At 32.5% G+C, this 19,900-nt stretch overlaps 2 protein-coding genes and 1 long non-coding RNA gene across 3 annotated transcripts; all 3 read right to left on the bottom strand.

The window, feature by feature from the left end:
- Window positions 1–3,874: 3,874 nt before the first annotated feature.
- On the bottom strand, window positions 3,875–18,965 carry LOC111716659 (uncharacterized). The gene is made up of 3 exons (XR_002768558.1): window positions 18,695–18,965; window positions 4,741–5,117; window positions 3,875–3,910 (listed from the first exon to the last, which is right to left on the bottom strand). It is a non-coding gene; the product is annotated as an uncharacterized LOC111716659 (long non-coding RNA).
- LOC111716658 (uncharacterized) lies at window positions 7,116–9,921 on the bottom strand. Its single transcript, XM_023492144.1, has 2 exons — window positions 9,490–9,921; window positions 7,116–8,073 (listed from the first exon to the last, which is right to left on the bottom strand). Exons 1-2 carry the CDS (start codon window positions 9,826–9,828, stop codon window positions 7,732–7,734), a joined length of 681 nt encoding a protein of 226 aa, XP_023347912.1. The 5' UTR covers window positions 9,829–9,921; the 3' UTR covers window positions 7,116–7,731.
- On the bottom strand, window positions 12,134–16,634 carry LOC111716657 (gamma-gliadin). The gene is made up of 10 exons (XM_023492143.1): window positions 16,517–16,634; window positions 15,925–16,014; window positions 15,672–15,755; window positions 15,445–15,528; window positions 15,230–15,301; window positions 14,525–14,566; window positions 13,881–13,940; window positions 13,588–13,674; window positions 12,966–13,109; window positions 12,134–12,444 (listed from the first exon to the last, which is right to left on the bottom strand). Exons 1-10 carry the CDS (start codon window positions 16,557–16,559, stop codon window positions 12,371–12,373), a joined length of 780 nt encoding a protein of 259 aa, XP_023347911.1. The 5' UTR covers window positions 16,560–16,634; the 3' UTR covers window positions 12,134–12,370.
- Window positions 18,966–19,900: the final 935 nt, after the last annotated feature.

The raw sequence follows: 19,900 nt of genomic DNA, 5'->3' as shown, positions 1-19,900 counted from the left end.
GGATATAATACACATTTTTTGTTGTATGTACTTGTTATTGTATTTTTTTTTTCAATAAATTCCGATGTAATATATTCATTATTACAGTATAAGTGGATTTTAGATGAGAAATGCATTGAGATGTTTAACAATTTTAGAAGATCTAGTCCTATAATTATCTCTGTGCCCCTCTCCGGGATAGAGAATGATGATTCTAGTATGGTTGAACCAATTTGAACTGTAAACATTATTGTACCCAATATATTAAACCGGGAACCCTCAACTCCAATTCCATAGTCTAATTTATAAAATCCATCTTTAAAGTTTTTCCAATTTTTAAAGAATTTTTCTGCATATTTTAGGCTTAAAATAGAACTTTCAGAACCGGAGTCTAAAAGAGCATACAATTCTACATTGTTTATTATTAAAGGGACTGTAACCTCACTGCTATAAGACCTTTTATTATATGCTTTGTTAAAATTGAAATTACAAAAAATAATTTTTTTTCTGCATAGGTTTTCTTCATCAGATAAATATTCAATATGTAATTTATTTTCAAAGTTATTATAATTAGTGTTTACTTTATTGGTAGTTGTATTTTTATAACATTGGAGCATTTCTAGTTTTTTGGGAAAGATACACATTTGTTTGCAGGATGATAGAGTTTGATAAATAGTTTGTTAGCGCAGCATCTGGGACACTCCATTTGTGAAGGTTCAAGGCCAGGGTACAAATCACAATTTACTGATCCGTGTGCAGGGCTATTGCAAAGCCTACATCGAATAAAACAATTAGCAGAAACCAAAAGGAACGTCTTCCTGACAGAATATCTGTTGAAGACGACCGTTAATATTGGATAACATTTTTGCACCAATGAATGATTTTTCATCAATGACAAGGAGTATCATGTGCTTCAATTCCTCTTGGATAGTTTTCAGTGTGGTCTCTGACAAATGTTGCAAGGGAGCATTCCCTTTAGTCACTGGCATGGGTACTGGAATAGGGTATCGCATTGAGGCCTGAACACGAATGAAAGGTCGATACAGTACGGGGTGACGTCTGACGTCACTGATTAAAACTATTGGTGGAAAATTCTCAGACCGCCAAAGAAATCCCAATCACAATTATGCGTATACTTGCCTTCAACAGATCTGATCCCAAGACAGCTCTAGGACCAGTGTCCACTTTGTGCCCTGTACCGGGTTATGACGTAGGTTAGCACCAAATCTAGAATTGTATGACTACCTTACCCTATTCCAGTACCCATGGTCACTGGCAAGTGGAGCAGTGAATGCAGTGTGGAATTGGGTGTGGGCAGCAATTTAGCGGCACAACCTGTTGGAGCAGCAAATCGTATGAGCTGTCCAATGGCCGGGTCATCCGGACCAAGAGTTTTTGCCAACTCTGCTTTAAAACATTTGACAATGGTTGTTTTCCCTGTGCCAGCAGATCCTATGATCTCAAAGAGACCCTGGTGGCTGGGATTGGAGCATTTTATACGCATGAGAAACAACAAGTACTCGACTGCCTCACGCTGTTGGGTGTCCAAGGCATTCAGAGGAAGTGCAGTCTCTACATTATCCAGGTCCTCAGGACCTTCGTTGTGGACTTCAGCTCTCAGCTGATCAGCTGTAGAGGCTGTCCAGCCAGGGCACAGAGTGTCCCTGTCCTCTGTTTTGTTGAACGCTGCATCAGCGTTTTCAAGTACAAAATCGGCAAGATCTTCTTCGTTATGATCTTCCGGTTCATCTTGTTCAAGACAGTTTACAAGTCCAGCCAGGGGATCATCTTCATCCACTTGGTCGTGGACAAGGTTCTCTTCAGCGGTGGGAATGTAATTTGACCAGGGTGGAATACGATCTGTGTATGAGGTCCACAGCCCAGTCTGGCAGTGTGCCGTCATCTTGGAGGCGCTCAACCACTTCCAACAGTTCACTGTTGGTCAACAATTGCAAATCTTCAAGACTTCCAGCCTGTGGGTCATGGAGCCTAATGGTGGTCAAGAGAAACTTTCGATACCAAACTGGGTTGGAGTTTTCATTGGGACATGCGTCAAAGTAGGGGTGGGGACACACTACTTTGTAGCGCAGCAGTGGTTGCCACTTTACATCAAACATTGAGGCAAATTCATAGAGACTAATCTCTTCAGGTTTTTTTGGAGTTGGCTTGAAGTCGTTTGAACACCTGGCATAGTTTAAAGTTTGTAAAGTTCTCGTCATTCTCCCGGTGTCACGTTAAATAAGGCCCGGGCGTTATATTTGGTCCGGGCATTATATTTGGTCCGGGTGAGTGTTACATGTGAAATCCATGTACAAAATTGATAGGAGGGGAAAGGGGGGGGGGGTGAAAAAATCGTATATTAGGAAATTACCGCTGGTTATGTACAAAATTGATAGAACGGGGGGAGCTTCAAAAATTGTTTACTTTGACGGACCCAAAGCATGCACATTATCATTGTTATTGAAATTGTTACAATTTTTTGTTTGGTAGTCCATAAATAAACAATTAGAAGCATTTTATGTACATTATTTAGGCATGTTTTCCACTCTTTTGCAGACTAAAATTTTAAATGTGTTTGTTTACTAATGCCATCTTTTTATTGCACCCGGGCCAAATATTACCCTGGTCTGGATGTAACGCTACACCGGTTAAAGTAAACATCAACTAGTGACTTGCTGACAATTGTGTCAGTGTCATTGTTCTCTAGATTGATGAGACAACTGTCTTCAAGACCTCCGACATGAACAAGCTCACAAGAGAATTTCATGGCCTCTCCTTTGTTAAGATAGAGGCATACCTCGGGGTGGCCATAGTCCCGACTCTTGTGTTGTTTGAGCAGGATTTTCTGGCATATCATGTTTAAATTGTTATCGTCCATGTGGCGAATAATATCTGCCTCCAAGTCCTCAAGGGCTATGGAGTCAGTTTCTTCTTTGGCCATGTACTTGCAGACATACTCTTTTGCATCTTCCTCAAGTATAACAGGCATTGAGCAGGTGTTGGCACCCCAACTCAAGACAATATCATCAGTGCGTATGACAGTGTTTGGATGATTACGTGGGAGATGCATCCGCATCGGTCCCCGGAACACTGATGATTCATCCATGACACGCATAAGTTTGCCCAGACGATGGGGCTCCTGTCTCTGTACACCCATGTCAGTGTATTCATAGTCCCAGAGGGCTGCTGGAAACCCAAACCTGCAATGGACAGCAGGCTGAGCCTCTAACAACTCACCCTCTTCTGGAATTGTAGGCATGGCACGGGTATGCCTTGCCTTAAGACAATATGATGATTTACACATATGAATGTGAGTTTTATTGACCATCTTAATGAGATTGCACTCAGGGTCAGTCATCCTTTCTTCCAAAGTCATTCTTAACCCATTAATACCGACAGGCCCCCCTGTGGACAGAATGGCTTGAAATTTTAAAGACAGCTTCCTTCGGAATTTCTAAGAATTTTATGTTTTCTAAGTTTTTCGCCAAAATGCATAGCAAAAAAGTTTTTTTTTGCGTCAATATTGACGCACCCGGATTAACCTATTATGGCATACGTCTAAAATTAAGAAAATGCATTACTTTCTCTGAATTAAATATATTATACATGGACTTTGTAGGTGTTTATTAGCTGAAAAAAATATATTATATTATATGAATTACTTGGTGTGATAAGGCTTTTACAAAAAAATAATGATATTGTCGACCAATCCAAATCCAAAGCCAGTCAAATTAAAATCAATTTCATATCAAATTAAATTGAATTAAAATCAAATTCATTCAAATTCAATTAAATCAAATCAAATTCAATCAAATCAAATTTAATTAAATCAAATTTAATTAAATCAAATTCAATTTAATCAAATCAAATCATAAACATAAATTAAACGAATTACCTGGTAGTTCTTCTCCAGGTGGCTCGACCCTCGCTGCTAAGAAAGAAAAATATTAAAGCTCTGACATAAATGAAATAAATTATTGCGCAATTCCTTTTACTAACAAAAAAGTTAATATAACTTTGGAAGCGGCATACAGTAATCTTCATTGCAACAACATTTTAGTCTCAAATTGATTTAAAACTAAATCTTTTGTTTAAAAATATGCGTATGCAGCATGAAAACTAGAAAGCTATAGCATAGGAAGACGACATTATAGAGTAAAAGAAACCAATGTAACTGAATAAGTAATTGAATAAGATATCATTATTAACTTGAAAATTAATAGATACATAAAAATTTGGAAACTGATAAAACAATTGTGAAACTTGGACATATATTAATTGAAAATCTATAGATATCTCATGTCTTTTAGAAGCTGCATAAATTTGTAAGTCAAACAGTTTAAAATATGATAATTTTATTGGAAAACAATTCCGTTGCATGAAATTCCACTCAATTTCACGAATGTATGAAATTCCACTCAATTTCACGTATGTTTAATTTTTTCCTTTTTCGTAATAATAGCGCAATTCCACGCCACTGAATTCTGATAGGAAACCTTAGTTTTAATATTATTCTTGGAATTTTATGAAAATTTAATTTTTAAGCATCATTATTTTAGCTTTAAAGGGAGTGTTCGCGAAAAATGAAAGGGGGTATAGGCTTAATGTGATAAATAGACACAACAGATAGAAGTGAAATATGTAGCGATCAAAAGCGCTTTTTTATCGCATTAAGCCTATACCCCCTTTCATTTTTCGCGAACACTCCCTTTAAGTAATAAAAAGATTAGAAAAAATATATATAAATAATAGCAGGATTACCTGATAACCCCGCCTTGGAGACTTGTTTGACAATTTCCATCTTTTATGAAAAAAAATTTAATTAAGAGTTTGAGGCAAAAATTATCATATAAGAAATGAAAATTTGTATTGAAGTATTGGTAATTACAAAATATTTTTTTAGTGAATTAGTTGATTAAATCATTGTGATTTAAATAAGGCAAGTAAAATTGCATCTTTACAAAAGTTACTTGAATAAAATATGGCTTGTGATGCTATCATAAAGATTTATACGGAAGTAATCCAAAAGTGATATCAAATAGTCTTTGAGGATGTTTGAAGAGTTGGATAGTTTGTGATGTTGTAGTTCCATGTATGTACAGTTTAACTGTACACTATATCTCGTTCCTGTACATCTCCTGTATAAAAACATTTTGATACTAAAGTTCATATAATCTATATATAAATTTGACTTGTCTGTTTGTCTGGTTGTCTGTTTGTATCTAATAAACGTCAAAACCGATCGGGCCCAAATTTTCTTTTGGGACATCTAGGAACCCCAGGGAAGTTGATGAAAAATCAAAATTTCAAATATTTGTCTCCATCAAATTCGATCGTCATTAAATTTTTAAAAATTTTGAAAATCCGCGAAATTTTTTGTGAAAATCCTTCAGATATCCAATAGCTGAGATAAGAAAAGGAGGTTGCAACAAATGGATAAGATATTGTTTGAATCAGTGGGCCCGTATTTGGCTGAGGGGTACGGAAAACACAATTAAGTTTGCCTGCCCATAACAATGAAAAGAATGAGGTAAATAGTTTGAATTCATAATAACATATAAGTAGGAGTAATATCATATCAGAGTTTTTATGATGTATCACTTTAACAGCTAGATAATTATTAATGCATTTAATTAATTTATCAATCAAATTGTTTATGACATAATTTTACGTTATGGTGACATTATTTGGTTTGCTGGGTAAAAGGGTTTTAAGTGATTTTTGAGTGGGTGAAATAAAGTTTAAAAAATTTCAGTTTAGTGGTTGGTATTTGTAAAATCTTACTTGTTGATCAATGGAGAGTAACCAAAATGTTGACAGTGACAGTTTGTTCTGGTGTAGTAGAGCAGTTGAGAAATGTTACCTAAACAAAAACATTGGGTATTCAATATTTAGTATGTAACTAATTTATATTTAGCATGTTAGAACCTAACAAAGCAATGATTAAAGTTACTATCAATCAATCAATCAATCAATCAATCAACTAATCAATCAAAGAACAACTTATCTAATCATGAGAAAGAAATGACTCTGGAGATATAAAATTTGTTAATCAACCTAAAAATTATGAATTAAACCAAAATAATAATTGTGGTCACTTCCAATTAGCACCTTGATTGTTAATGTGTGTGTGTATAAATTGTATTAAAGGGTATTCATTAACAATACTTGAGGTAGACCGTCTATCGCTACGTAATTTCAACGTTCGCAAGGTTAAAATTAAAATTAATTAAAATTAAAATCATAACCTCGCCCTAGATTATGTTTTGTTTCTATTTGTTTTACAAAGAGTCATGAGTAAACTCATGTATTCTGTGCAAAAATAATTGATAACAAAACAACTGAAAGATGTATGTGTTCCCTTTAAATATATATCCCTGTGTGAGTATGATGAGTACATTTATTCTACAAATAATCAAGCAAGAGGAAATGTAAGACAATATTGGTTTCATGCCAACACTAATGTTAGTAATGATAATTAACATCCATGAAGCCATCAATCAATCAATCATCAATCAACCAATCAAGCAATCAATCAATCAATCAACCAATCAACCAATCAATCAATTAATGAATCAACCAATCATACAATCAATCAATCAATCAATCAAGCAATCAATCAATCAATCAATCAATCAATCAACTAATCAATCAATATAAGATGAACAAGTCATCTAAACATGAGAAAGAAATAAATGTTTTTTGAAGAAGTTTACTTTATATTGTGGAGATATAAAATTGGTTCATCAACCCAGAATTATTCAATAAACCAAAATAAACAAACAATCAAGAAATTTATCAAAAAAACAGGGGTATTATTATCAATTAAATAAGATAAGAATATCAAATATGACTTTAATAAAATAAATGATTGTGGTCACTTCCAATTAGCACCTTGATTGTTAATGTGTGTGTATAAATTGTATTATAGGGTATTCATTAACAATACTTGAGGTAGACCGTCTATCGCTACGTAATTTCAACGTTCGCAAGGTTAAAATTAAAATTACTTAAAATTCAAATTAAAACCTCGCCCTAGATTATGTTTTGTTTCTGTTTGTTTTACAAAGAGTCATGAGTAAACTCATGTAGTCTATGCAAAAATAATTGATAACAAAACAATTNGAGTACATTTATTCTACAAATAATCAAGCAAGAGGAAATGTAAGCACTATGAAAATTATGAATGAAAAGCTGTGAAGCCATGGATTAACATTGTTTACATCTTCACCTTGTACGGCGTGTTATTGGATCTGTACAAAGTCACCACGTTTTCATGGGATTGTAATCAGATTTGTTCCAGCACTAGCATCCTATAGGGAGTGTAACAAGTTTTTGAAACTACAACAAGTCAGTTTTGAAAAAAAAACTGCTGATGAAATTGCTTAACATTATGCTCACATTATGCCTCTAGTAAAAATTCTCAAAAACCATTTAGAATTATAAAAGCTGAGAAAAAAATGTACTCATGACACTTGAAAGTTACTCTATTTAATTGCATTTTTTGAGAAAGGTTGTAACTGGATATTGAAATAAATTGATATTGCTATAAAATTAGCTTTGAAACAGGCATTGTTTTGAACGACAATTACCTGTTCATAAAAGAGTGTGATATTTACTATCGAAATATGGGATTTGAATATTGAGATGTTTAATAATCATTTTTTACATCAAATTCATTATCATAGGCCTCGTCCCTGAAATAAATTGGAAATGAGAGTAAACATTTAAAGATAGCTGTTCATACAGAATTTAAGGCCATCTTGGATAGTTTACAGGCTGACGGACAGAGTTAGTATGAAGCTGGTTTTGACCCACATGAATACCGGTGAACCCAGCAAAATGGAAGCGTCTGATGAATTTGGCAAGAATGCGCTTTCCATCATAGGTTAAGTGATAACCATAACCTGTTCCCTGATTAAACTCTTCCCAACAGTTTTGGCGGATTTTCATTTCGCCTCCTGGGCAATCTCGCGTAGCAACCTTAGACAGAGGGTACCTGCTATATCCTTGCCTTGCGTTATAATTCCTGAGTTGCGTATTTAATTCAGACAAAAATTCCCAGTAAGGATAGAGTGCTGGCACGTACATAACCTGAACATTAAAAGGTAGAAATTTGGATTTAATATTGTCTATTTTGTAATAAAATGAAATTATTAATCTATAACTAGAAATTTAATATATAGCCTGGATGTTTCAATGTTACAAAATATATTATATAAAATAGATTATGAAAATAATCAAGTATTTAAATGGCAAAAATGTATCATCATTGTCTGGCATTTTTTGTTGTCACAGTTATGAATAATAATGTGCATAATGAATTTGGTAGGAACACAAAAAATAAATATAAATGTTAAATGTAAGCAAATGTATTAATAAGGCAAGCATTATGTAATAGAATTATTTGAATAACGAAAATTAATACCTTGCTAGTAGTAAGGCAGTATTGATTAAAGTTTTTTTAATATGACTATTAGTTAGGGGGGGGCAAAAGTTAGATTTTAAAGTATTTTTTTTTCTATACAATGTAATTATACTTAAATGGAATACAATCGTAATTTCAAGTGACCATCCATTTAAAGAGAGGCATGTCTTATGTATCTTTAAAACCTTAATTTCTCCATTGTTTTTAAAGTAAGAAATGTGCGAGTAACTTCTGTAGAGAAACCACAAATTAAATATTTAGTTTTCCAAATGATAAGCATGGATGTTTAATGCAATGCTTGATAAAACAAAGCTTTGAATGGTATTGATGTGAATTAGAATATATTTTATTTCGTGTCTTAGTCTTGGGTGTGTGCAATGCAATGCAATGTAGAATTTAGATTGCGAAAAAAAGATGTAATAATAAAAGATTCCCCTCCCCCACAGGGGGGCCATATATAGGGGGGGGGCGGGGGTTTGGCCCCCCTTGTAACATGATAATATATAATTAAAAGTTTTGTAGTAGATATCGATTCGAAAAAGACATATATATTCCCGAGTTCTGATTAATTAGTTGAATATCTTGGTGGGGAAAAACCGCGACATCTCGGTTCAATATTAAGATAGAAAAAAAATAAAAATATTTTTAGAAACGTGATTCTATTTTGTACAAACTTGTAAAGATATAATTTTGTGTGTTATAGACCATAAAGGTGTTAAATCAATTCGAAAAAGACATATATATTCCCGAGTTCTGATTAATTAGTTGAATATCTTCGTGGGGAAAAACCGCGACATCTCGGTTCAATATTAAGATATAAAAAAAATAAAAAACATATTTAGAAACGTTATTCTATTTTGTACAAACTTGTATAACCGTATTTTTGTGTGTTAGAGACCATAAAGGTGTTATATGGATTTAAAATATGTACATTTATTCCCGAGTCCTAAAGATTAATTAGTTGAATATCCGCGGGAAAAAAACTAGGTTTAATATTAAGATAGGAAAAAAACAAACTTAAATTTAAAAACTACAATCTATTAAGTTCAATCTTGTAGAGCCAGCATTTTTTGAGTCTTTACCTCGGGAAGGGCAAGTTTACAATCAGGACGGTTTATCATAAACTGTTCGAGATCTTGAATGACGGCACATGCACTGTCGATATTGAGTGTTGCAACATCATTTTGCCAAATCAATCCGCTTATGTACAGGGGAATTGATGATGCATTGATTTCATCTTTGATCATCTGTGCTAACTCATGGGTATGTCCACCAGAAACTGATATCCAGTCAATACAAACACTATTATCTCCATCATTGGGATAATGTTCCCAAACATATCGAACTTGAGAGTGTCCAAGCACCAGGTGACGCATTGGAGCATCTTCACGGGTTTCAAAATGAGAAGTTATTCTCGGCATTGTTTTAATTCTGAAATTAAGCAATGTAGTAAAGAAATTTATATTATCTTTATTTATAATTTCCTGGAATGTGCTACATGTTATACATTGTAAATCAGAGAAAAAAGTTGATTTTTTTCTCAATTCTTTATAAACTCTAGGATAACCCTGGGTTCCGTTATAAAAAATGACGTGCCATTTTGTTCAGTTGTTTCACAACATATAAGGAACATAATAATGTAATATTTATTCAATAGAATACTGAATGGGTTGGCGTTCGTGCACATTTTAAAATCAAAATTTGAGAAAGAATAAATTTGATAGTATTTTAGTCTTTGTTGCTCTCAGGAAAATTGTTGGGTTCCCTTAAAAAAAAACCAGTCATTTGGCTCAGATGTTTCACCAGCTATAGGAAACATAATAGCATGTATATGGTCATTAATTATGGAAAGGTGAAAGAGTGCTGTGACGTGATATGTATATGGGCTGGGTGTGAATAAAGGTCTAAGCTAATGCATTTTTTAATAGTTATGACAGTGTCCCCACATTTTTAAATGATAAAAACATTTTTATACAATTACCAAATGTGTAAAGTTTTATATTGAATAGTTTTAAAATGTAGTAGTACTAAATAACTATAAATAATAATATTTTGGTAAGAATGTCGTCTTCCTGGCAAAGAATTTAAAAATAGAAATATTTGAATTAATATGTATCGGGATCTATAAATAAATTTGTGTTTTCAGGCTGAAATACAATACCTTTATGCACACCCAGGCCAAATATCACGGGACGCCGGTTGTTGTCCATTAAAGTTTTTTAAAATCGAATTTTGAAGAATAAAAAATTTGAATTTATTTTAGTGTATTTATGTTTAGCAGAATATAGGAAACATCTGTACGTTTTTGGATTTTTTTATTATAAAATCTGTTGATGTGCCCAACGTTTCCCAAGTAATATATAAAATCTAATTTATAGAAATATTTGAATTTATAAATACTATGATTATCGTGGTACATCTCTGGATTCCTTCAAAAAATGTCAAGGCTTTTGGTTCAACTGTTTCCCCAGCTATAAAGAACATGAATAAAAATATATATATTTTGATAAAAGAGGCGTGTTTGTAAAATGAATAGTAAAGGATTGGCGGCTTAATAATTGGGTGAAAAAACCAGTTTTTGGAACGACGGGTCGTAAAAAACTTTAGCGCACCAATAAAGATGCACAAAAACCTCTAGAATGAACTGAAAAAAACGGATTGAGAAAATGTTAAAAAATGATCGAGTTATGGGCGTTACCGTGTAGATATTTGTGAAAAATCAACATTTTTGGAAAAATAGTTTAGACACTTTCGTCATTTTTTCAACGTTTGGAGGTAGATTGTAAGATTTTAAAGCTGGAATCGTATTCTCTCAGATCTCCTGGTAACTTTAAGGCCTTTAAAATTTTTCCAAGGCGTCGGAAGGCATAATTAAAATTTTTTATAAAATAAATTTGGTCGATTTTGACGAAAATACGAGAAAAGGCCATAGTTTCAACATTATTTGGCCTCTCCTGAGCAAACTAAGCCTAGCATAAACGTTTAAAAGCATGGAAAAGATGGTCTGAGACATAGACAATTGCAAAAAACGAAACAGCAATATCTTGAATGATGAAGGGTTTGGGATTGCACGTCCAGGTAATAAAAAATAAAAAAATTGAATTTTTATAGACTACGATAATTCTGCGTCACCTCTGGATTCCATCAAAAATTGTCAACTTCAATAAGTTCAATGTTTCGCCATGTTTTACATAAATAAAAATACAAAATTTTGTTTTATAAAATGCTGAAGTGTCTGGCGTTGCCTGTGTATTTTTTAAATCAAAATTTAAAAAAGAATTTGGATTGTTTAAGTTTTTGTTACCACCAACCAGGTTTATTAATGAGTTCCCTTCAAAATATATTACATGTCATCTAGTTTTGCTTCCTTATCCAGCTGTTAGAAACCATTATTTATGGAAAGCAGAAAGGCTTGGCGTTGCCAGTTTATTTTTTAAAATCAAATATTGAAGAATAAAAAATTTGAACAAAAATATTAGACCATTTCGTTCAGCTGTTTGGCATGTCATAGGGACCATATATACGAGTTCAGACTTATTATCCTGGAACAACTGTGGATTACTTCATAAATTGTTAAGATATTCGGTTCAACTGTTTCGCCAGCTATATTGAACATAAATTAAATTGTAATAGTTTACTAGTAATCTAAAAAGTAATCATTGGATTAATTTATTGGAAATTTTTCTCTAAAAAATGATGCACCAAGCAAATTAATTCTTAAAATAATTATAGATTATGAAACATTTATATTTCAATATCATGATTATAAAAAACTGTATATTTGTCATTAAAAAGTATTTTCAAAGGAATGTATCAGATGTACAGGTTGGGGCGACCGAGGTGGTCGATGTCACAATGCACATGGTGGCTCAGGAGAGACACTTTCAGGCTATGAATAAAACCTTCTGGGAGTTCAGAGAGATGAATATGTACACAGATTTGACGTTTTCCTGGTTCCCAATATTATTCATGGTTGCTGTATTTGTATAAAAGATCTGCCCATTTTTCCAGCAGATTGATAACTTGATCATCTCGTGCTAAAATAAAAGTAGTCAATTATTGGTATTGCTAATGGTATTATTAGTACACGGGTATTTACTATGGATGACACTTTAGAAAATATTGCAATGAATTTGTTAATTCTTTCATCATGCATTCAGGGTTATTTGACGTTAAAACTAATTTATTTTTATGGTTGAATCATTTAGGAAATAATTTAATACTTAAATGACTGTATAAACTAAACAGTGAACCCTAATCGTAACTTTTTAAGTTGAGTTTGAAATATTTTTGGGTGACCAATGTTTGAATTTAATATATTTAAGCCGCATCTGAAATATTTTCATAACTGGTTTAAATTGAGTGCTGGCTAAAAACTAAAAGATTTAGTTACAATTTTAAGTGGAACCAACCATATTAGAGTTGCAGGTTAAATTTAATCCTCGTCGGCAAAAATTCTTAAAGTTCGGCCTATGGTAATGTATATAGTTTTATAGAAAGAATGGAAATCTTCATGATTTTAATATATAGACTTGTATTTTATATTGATCTAGTTTACCTCTTTCTTCTCTTCCTCTTCCGCCTCCTTGACCTCCTTGTCCTCCTCCACGTCCTCCTTGTTGTCCTCCTCCACGTCCTCCTTGCCCTCCTCCTCTAATCCAACGGCCTCCTCCTCCTGCTCTCCTTCTGCCTCTCCCTTGGGCTAAATATTAATATTAAATAGAATATTAAATTGCACTGGCATTCTTAGATAGTTGTGCAAGCGACAAGATAAATAATCAAATTCAAAACCATTTAATTAATCAAAACTATTATAAAATATAAACTGTATACAAATGTGGTGAAAGATAATCGATGACTGTAGGTTGTAATATCTGAATGATTTGTTTGAAATTAAATTGAAACATGAAACATCTTTAACAATTTTATCTTTATAGAGCAACAGATAAAACTAAGATTAGTAGCGATAAGAAGTGCTTTTTTATCGCATTAAGCCTATGCCCCCTTTTCATTTTTCGAGAACACTTCTTTTAATTTAACTTTAATCCTCCAATTTTGCCTCGTACAGATCCAAGTAAATTTTTTTAATTTACCTGTATTCCTCGAAACTGGGCTGGAATAGTTCCAAGTATAGTTTCTTTTAATTTATAGATTGAAGCCCTGGTGTGCTTATGAATTACCTTGAGGTTGCTGTCCTGCTTGCTGGGGTCCTGGTGGTTGCTGGGGTCCTGGTGGTTGCTGTTGCCCTAGAGGCTGCTGAGGTCCCACTTAATAAGAATACAGTTATTACAGTGTGTTGGACTTGTTGTGCACTACAAAGTATTTATAGGAAGACGACAATAGAGTATAGTTTTGTGTACAGCTGCGCATGGAAATTTAGAGTCTTCATTTTGAAATGGTTTTATTAGTTGATATTTAAGATATCAAGACAACATAAATGAAAAATTGAAGTGCTGGTTTGCTTATGAGTTACCTTGAGGTTGCTGTCCTGCCTGCTGGTGTGCCTGAGGTTGAAGAGGCTGCTGAGGTCCCACTTAATAAAATACAGTTATTACAGTGTGTTGGACTTGTTGTGCACTACAAAGTATTTATAGGAAGACGACAATAGAGTATAGATGTGTGTAATATAAAAAAATAAACGCTTTTAATTGCTACTAATATTACTTTTATACAAATTTAGAAAGATACAACATTCAACTGGGATCGTAAACAAATCAATTTGATTTTACCAAATCATTCAAATATTGCAACTTATAGTCATCGCTTATTTTTAACGCATTCTTATATAGTTAATATTACATAATATTTTATACTTTTTGTAATCTGAGAGTGACATTTGAAAATATTAATTCCTGATTGACGGATTTTTGCTAATGAAGAAGACATTATATTTTGCATAAATGTTCAAAATACAGGGCTAAAGAAAATTATTTAAAAAAACGAAATCAAAAATTGCATGCAAGTTTAATTGTATTAATTCAATAAAGGACAATTTTATGAGTAGCAATGTTTAATAAATAAAAAATTTGACCAAAAAATGAAGATTAAATTAATTTAATATATTTGGAATTTATTCAGCTATCAAATTATCCAATAAATTAATTAAATAATTACTACCTTGCAAAGCACCAGGTCCACCAGGTTGCTGCTGCTGACCAACTAAATAATTTTATAATTTTAATGACGCTTTGTTAACATTGTTTATTTATGCATTACATGGTAGTTTAACACTTGGAGCACTAGTTTAAGGTAGCTGTTGATATTGAGGACGGAGAGATTGCTGCTGAACAGCTAAATAATTATAATTTCCGGATCCGGTTGGATCCGTATCATTTGGTTGGATCCAGATCCGTATCAGGAAGCGTTGATATGGATCCGGGTAGCGCCAAAGGATTACTCCGGCAAAAAGTCTATATTTTTTAAAATTTTTAATTTTTTTGTTACATTTCGCCCGGTTTCGGAATATATAATAAACATAGTTTATAAATTATAACCTTGCATAACATTTAATAGGGAAAATCTGATTCACAGAATCAAAAGTTACCTCGGATCCGGATCCATCATCACGGATGCGGATCCGGATCCAAATCAAAAAGATATGGATCCAAAACACTGCTAAATGGATGAATGTGCTACAAAATTACAACCGTTGGTAGATCAATATAAACCTAGACAACAGTAAACTTTTTGCAATAGAAAAATTTTCGAATTTTGATCATATTATCCTGATCATGTCCCGTGAACCAAAAAAAACTGTTTTAATTATGAAAAAATTAAATTTTATTCATGTAATAATATAAACATTGTATAATTATGCATTACCTGGAAGTTGAACACTAGGAGCTACAGGCAACTGTTGAGACTGTGCTGCAGGGAGACCCTGTTCCTGACCAGCTAAATAATTATGAATTTAAAATTGTGATCAATTTGTTATGATTTTGATTTTGACCAGGGAGAGGCTGCTGTTGACCATGTGAACAATTATAATATTAAAAGAGTGATCAGTTTTTAGTGATTTGATTGAATTTATGCATTACCTGGCGAGAGAACAGTGGAAGAACCAGAAGCCACAGGCAACGGCTGCTGAGACTGAGCTGCAGGGAGACCCTGCTGCTGACCAGCTAAATAATTATGAATTTAAAATTGTGATCAATTTGTTGTGATTTTGATTTTGACCAGGGAGAGGCTGCTGTTGACCAGGTGAACAATTATAAAATTAAAAGAGTGATCAGTTTTTAGTTATTTGATTGAATTTATGCATTACCTGGCGAGAGAACAGTGGAAGAACCAGAAGCCACAGGCAACTGCTTCTGAGACTGAGCTGCAGGGAGACCCTGTTGCTGACCAGCTAAATAATTACAAATTTAATATTGTGATCAATTTGTTGTGATTTTGATTTTGACCAGGGACAGGCTGCTGTTGACCAGGGACAAGCTGCTGTTGGCCAAGTAAACAATTAAAAAATTAAAAAGTGATAAATTTTTGGTTATTTGATTTTGATTGTACTCATGCATTACCTGGCGAGATAACAGTGGAAGAATCTGTAGACAGAGGCAACTGCTGCTGAGACTGAGCTTCAGGGAGATGGAGACCCTGTTGCTGACCAGCTAATTAAGTATGAATTTCAAAGTGTGATCAATTTGGTGTGATTTTATTTTGACCAGGGACAGAAGTTTACATTGTACAGTGTACAACATACTGGAAACAGGAATAAATTTTTTCAAGTTTCAAGAAATTTAATCATGAAAAATACAAAATATTATGAAATATCAAATAAGAATGAAATGAAATAATAGATGACTATTGTTTGTAATATCAAAATGATTTGTTTGAAAGAAAATTGATCTGTTTATGATCCGAATTAAATGTTGCATCTTACTGAATTTGTATGGACACTACGCTCTTCGGCGTGAGTCGTTTTTAAATAATAATCTTTTTATTTAACAGATAAAAGTAATATTGTTAGCAATCAAAAAAGTAATATTATTAGCAATCAAAAGCGTGTTTTATCCCATTAAGCCTGTACCCCTTTTCATTTTTATGCGAACATTATTTTAGCTTTAAGTGATAAACAGATTAGAAAAAATATATAAAGAAAAGTAGGATTACCTGTTAACCCTGCCTTTGATACAAATTTTACAAGACTTTCCATCTTTTATGAAAAAGAATTTAATTAAATAATATGAGTTTGAGGCAAAAATCATCATAAAAGAAATGAAAAATTATATTAAAATATTGGTAATTACAAATATTTTGTTAGTAAATTAGTTAATTAATGGATTTTGATTTAAATAAAGCATGTAAAAAATTGCATCTTTACTAAGGTTACTTTAAAAATGAAGAACTATATTTAGATGTGTATAATTATTTATGCTTTTTTTGTTAAATGTTGTTAAATTTAATTTAAAAATTGTAATATGACTTAAGATGCATTCTTTGAGTTCTAATAAATAAAGGGTTACACAGAAATAAACTAGAAAGTTTCTTTATATAAAATTGTGTTTGAATGAGAAAGACTTGGATAGTTTGTGATGTTCAAGTTCGATGTATGTACAGTTTAATTGTACACTATGTCTCGTTCCTGTACATCTCCTGTATAAAAATATTTTGATACTAAAGTTCATATAAATGAGATAAAGAGGATAAGTTGAAATTAATAAACATTATTGTTAAAGTCATATTTTAAATAGACTATAAATGCTTTAGGGTCAAATATTTATTCAATATCACTTTAAAAAATGACACTTTACCAAATGATAAGAAACGTTTAAAATTAAAAATTTATTGACTAATTAATAATTATTAATTATTTAAGTATTAAGAAGAAAAGAATAAAAGAAGTTCTAGTAATAGTGTGAGTATATAAATTACCTGCTTGTTGCCGACCAAGGCTAGAAGGTTGCTGCTGGGGAGGGACAGGTTAACTCTCTTGCTGCTGGTGACCCACTTAATAAGTATACAAATATAAACCATTAGTGACGAGACAAATAATTTTTTCTGATCTTGCTGAAATGCACAGGGTTAACTTATTATACTGTCCATAGAGTAGATCTAAAGTTTCAATTTTTTTCAATGAAGGGTTGTGGAGATATAAAACCTGGCACATTTTGTCCGTCTCGGCAGCAGTAAACGGTCAATTTTGTCCGTCTTGGCTCGGACAAAATTGACTGGGCGGTCAATTTTGACCGATGCCGAGACGGACAAAATTGACCGGGGCCTTATCTATACTGACCTTCATTGAAAAAAAATTGAAACTTGAGGGGTGGGGATGTTTATCATCTATACAGGGGTGTGTGTATGTACTAAACAGGGTGTGTGTGTATATTTACTACACTAGGGGTGGTTTATATATACTATACAGGGTGAACTACTGAGGGACTCATTTAGATATCACGTGACATCACGTGACCACAGGGAAGGTTTATAAATGATTGAAATTTTAAATATTTGCCTCCATCAAAATTCGATCTTCATTAAATTTTGAAAATTTTGAAAATCCACTAAATTTATTGTGAAAATCCACGACTTTCTTTTGTTTTGTTTTACAATTTACACAAAGAGAACATGTTCAAAATTAATTTAGAAGATGGACGCGAAGCGCCCTCTAAGGTTAGTATTAATATAACTATAAATAATTGGCATTTTTTTACGGTCTCAGTCATATGTTTTAATTTTCTGAATTTGTATGGGCGCTAAGTTATTTGGCATGAGACGTCTTTAACAATTTTATCTTTGTAGACGCAATAGATAGAACTAAGATTAGTAGCGATCAAAAGCGCTTTTTTATCGCATTAAGTCTTTCATTTTTGCTAATTTATAGATTGAAGCCTTGGTTTGCTTATGAATTACCTTGAGGTTGCAATCCTTGCAGCTGGGGTCCTTGAGGCTGAGGCTGCTGAGGTCCCACTTAACAAGAATGCAGTTATTACAATGTATTGCAATTTTCTGAATTTGTATTTTGCATGAGACGTCTTTAATAATTTTATCTATATTGACGCAATAGATAGAACTAAGATTAGTAACAATCAAAAGCGCTTTTTTATTTAAGTATTAATAAGAAATGAATAAAAGATTGAAGCCCTAGTAATAAAGTGAGTTTATAAATTACCTGCTGCAATGCACATTAAACTATTAATAGGAAGACGACAATAGATGTTTAATATGTGTATGGTAACATTTACAACAGGTAATTTAGACTCTAATTTTTAAAAGGTTATGTTATTTCAGTATTTAGAAGAAATGAATAAAAGATTGAAGCCCTAGTTATACTGTGATTTTATAAATTACCTGCTGGTTGCTGACCAAGGCTAGAAGGTTGCTGCTGGGCAGGGACAGGTTGACTGTCTTGCTGCTGGTGATCCACTTAATAAGTATAGAAATTTAAGAGGGATTTGATGTTTCATTGCAATTTTAGCTATTGATTGAAAACAGTAATGTTGATTTAATTAAGAACTTAAATCACAATTGTTGTATGATTTAATCAAGTAAATAATTCAACAATTTACCTTAAGTAAATATCTATGGAATGAAATTGTTGTTTAGTAATAGTTACTAGACAATATTGGTTTCATGCCAACACTAATGTTAGTAATGATAATAAACATCCATGAAGCTGTCAATCAATCAATCAATCAATCAATCAATCAATCAATCAATCAATCAATCAATCAATCAATTTCATATATGATGAACATGTCATCCAAACATGAGAAAGAAATAAATGTTGTATTAAGAAGTTTACTTTATAATGTGGAGATAAAAATTGGTTCATCAACCCAAAATTATTCAATAGACCAAAATAAACAAACAATATAGCAATTTTATCAAAAAACCAGGGGTATTTATTATCAATTACATACCATAAGATTATCAAATATGACTTTAATAAAATAAATAATTGTGGTCACTTCCAATTAGCACCTTGATTGTTAATGAATGTGTATGAATTGTATTAAAAGGGTATTCATTAACAATACTTGAGGTAGACCGTCTATCGCTACGTAATTTCAACGTTCGCAAGGTTAAAATTAAAATTAATTAAAATTAAAATTATAACCTCGCCCTAGATTATGTTTTGTTTCTGTTTGTTTTACAAAGGGTCATGAGTAAACTCATGAATTCTATGCAAAAATAATTGATAACAAAACAACTGAAAGATGTATTTGTCCCCTTTAAATATATATCCCTGTGTGAGTATGATGAGTACATTTATTCTACAAATAATGCAACAAGAGGAAATGTAAGCAATATGAAAATTATGAATGAAAAGCTGTGAATCCATGGATTAACATTGTTTACATCTTCACCTTGTACGGCGTGTCATTGGATCTGTACAAAGTCACCACGTTTTCATGGGATTGTAATCAGATTTGTTCCAGCACTAGCATCGTATAGGGAGTGTAACAAGTTTTTGAAACTACAACAAGTCAGTTTTGAAAAAAACTGCTGATGAAATTGCTTAACATTATGCTCACATTATGCCTCTAGTAAAAA

The sequence above is a fragment of the Eurytemora carolleeae genome, unplaced genomic scaffold (assembly GCF_000591075.1).
Source record: "Eurytemora carolleeae unplaced genomic scaffold, Eaff_2.0 scaffold2142, whole genome shotgun sequence".
NCBI lineage: Eukaryota > Metazoa > Arthropoda > Copepoda > Calanoida > Temoridae > Eurytemora > Eurytemora carolleeae.
This window is presented reverse-complemented; position numbering and strand designations above follow the sequence as displayed.

Bases quoted from the DNA above. Each gene is read 5' to 3' on its own strand.
- LOC111716658 (XM_023492144.1), bottom strand. From the start codon at position 9,828: ATGCCGAGAATAACTTCTCATTTTGAAACCCGTGAAGATGCTCCAATG. The intron at 8,074-9,489 runs GTAAAGACTCAA...TTTAATGTTCAG, and splicing joins GTAAACTTGCCCTTCCCGAG to GTTATGTACGTGCCAGCACT.
- LOC111716657 (XM_023492143.1), bottom strand. From the start codon at position 16,559: ATGGAAAGTCTTGTAAAATTTGTATCAAAGGCAGGGTTAACAG. The intron at 15,529-15,671 runs GTAATGCATAAA...ATAATTATTTAG, and splicing joins TTCCACTGTTCTCTCGCCAG to CTGGTCAGCAGCAGGGTCTC. The intron at 13,941-14,524 runs GTAGTAATTATT...TATTTTATTAAG, and splicing joins TGGACCTGGTGCTTTGCAAG to TGGGACCTCAGCAGCCTCTT.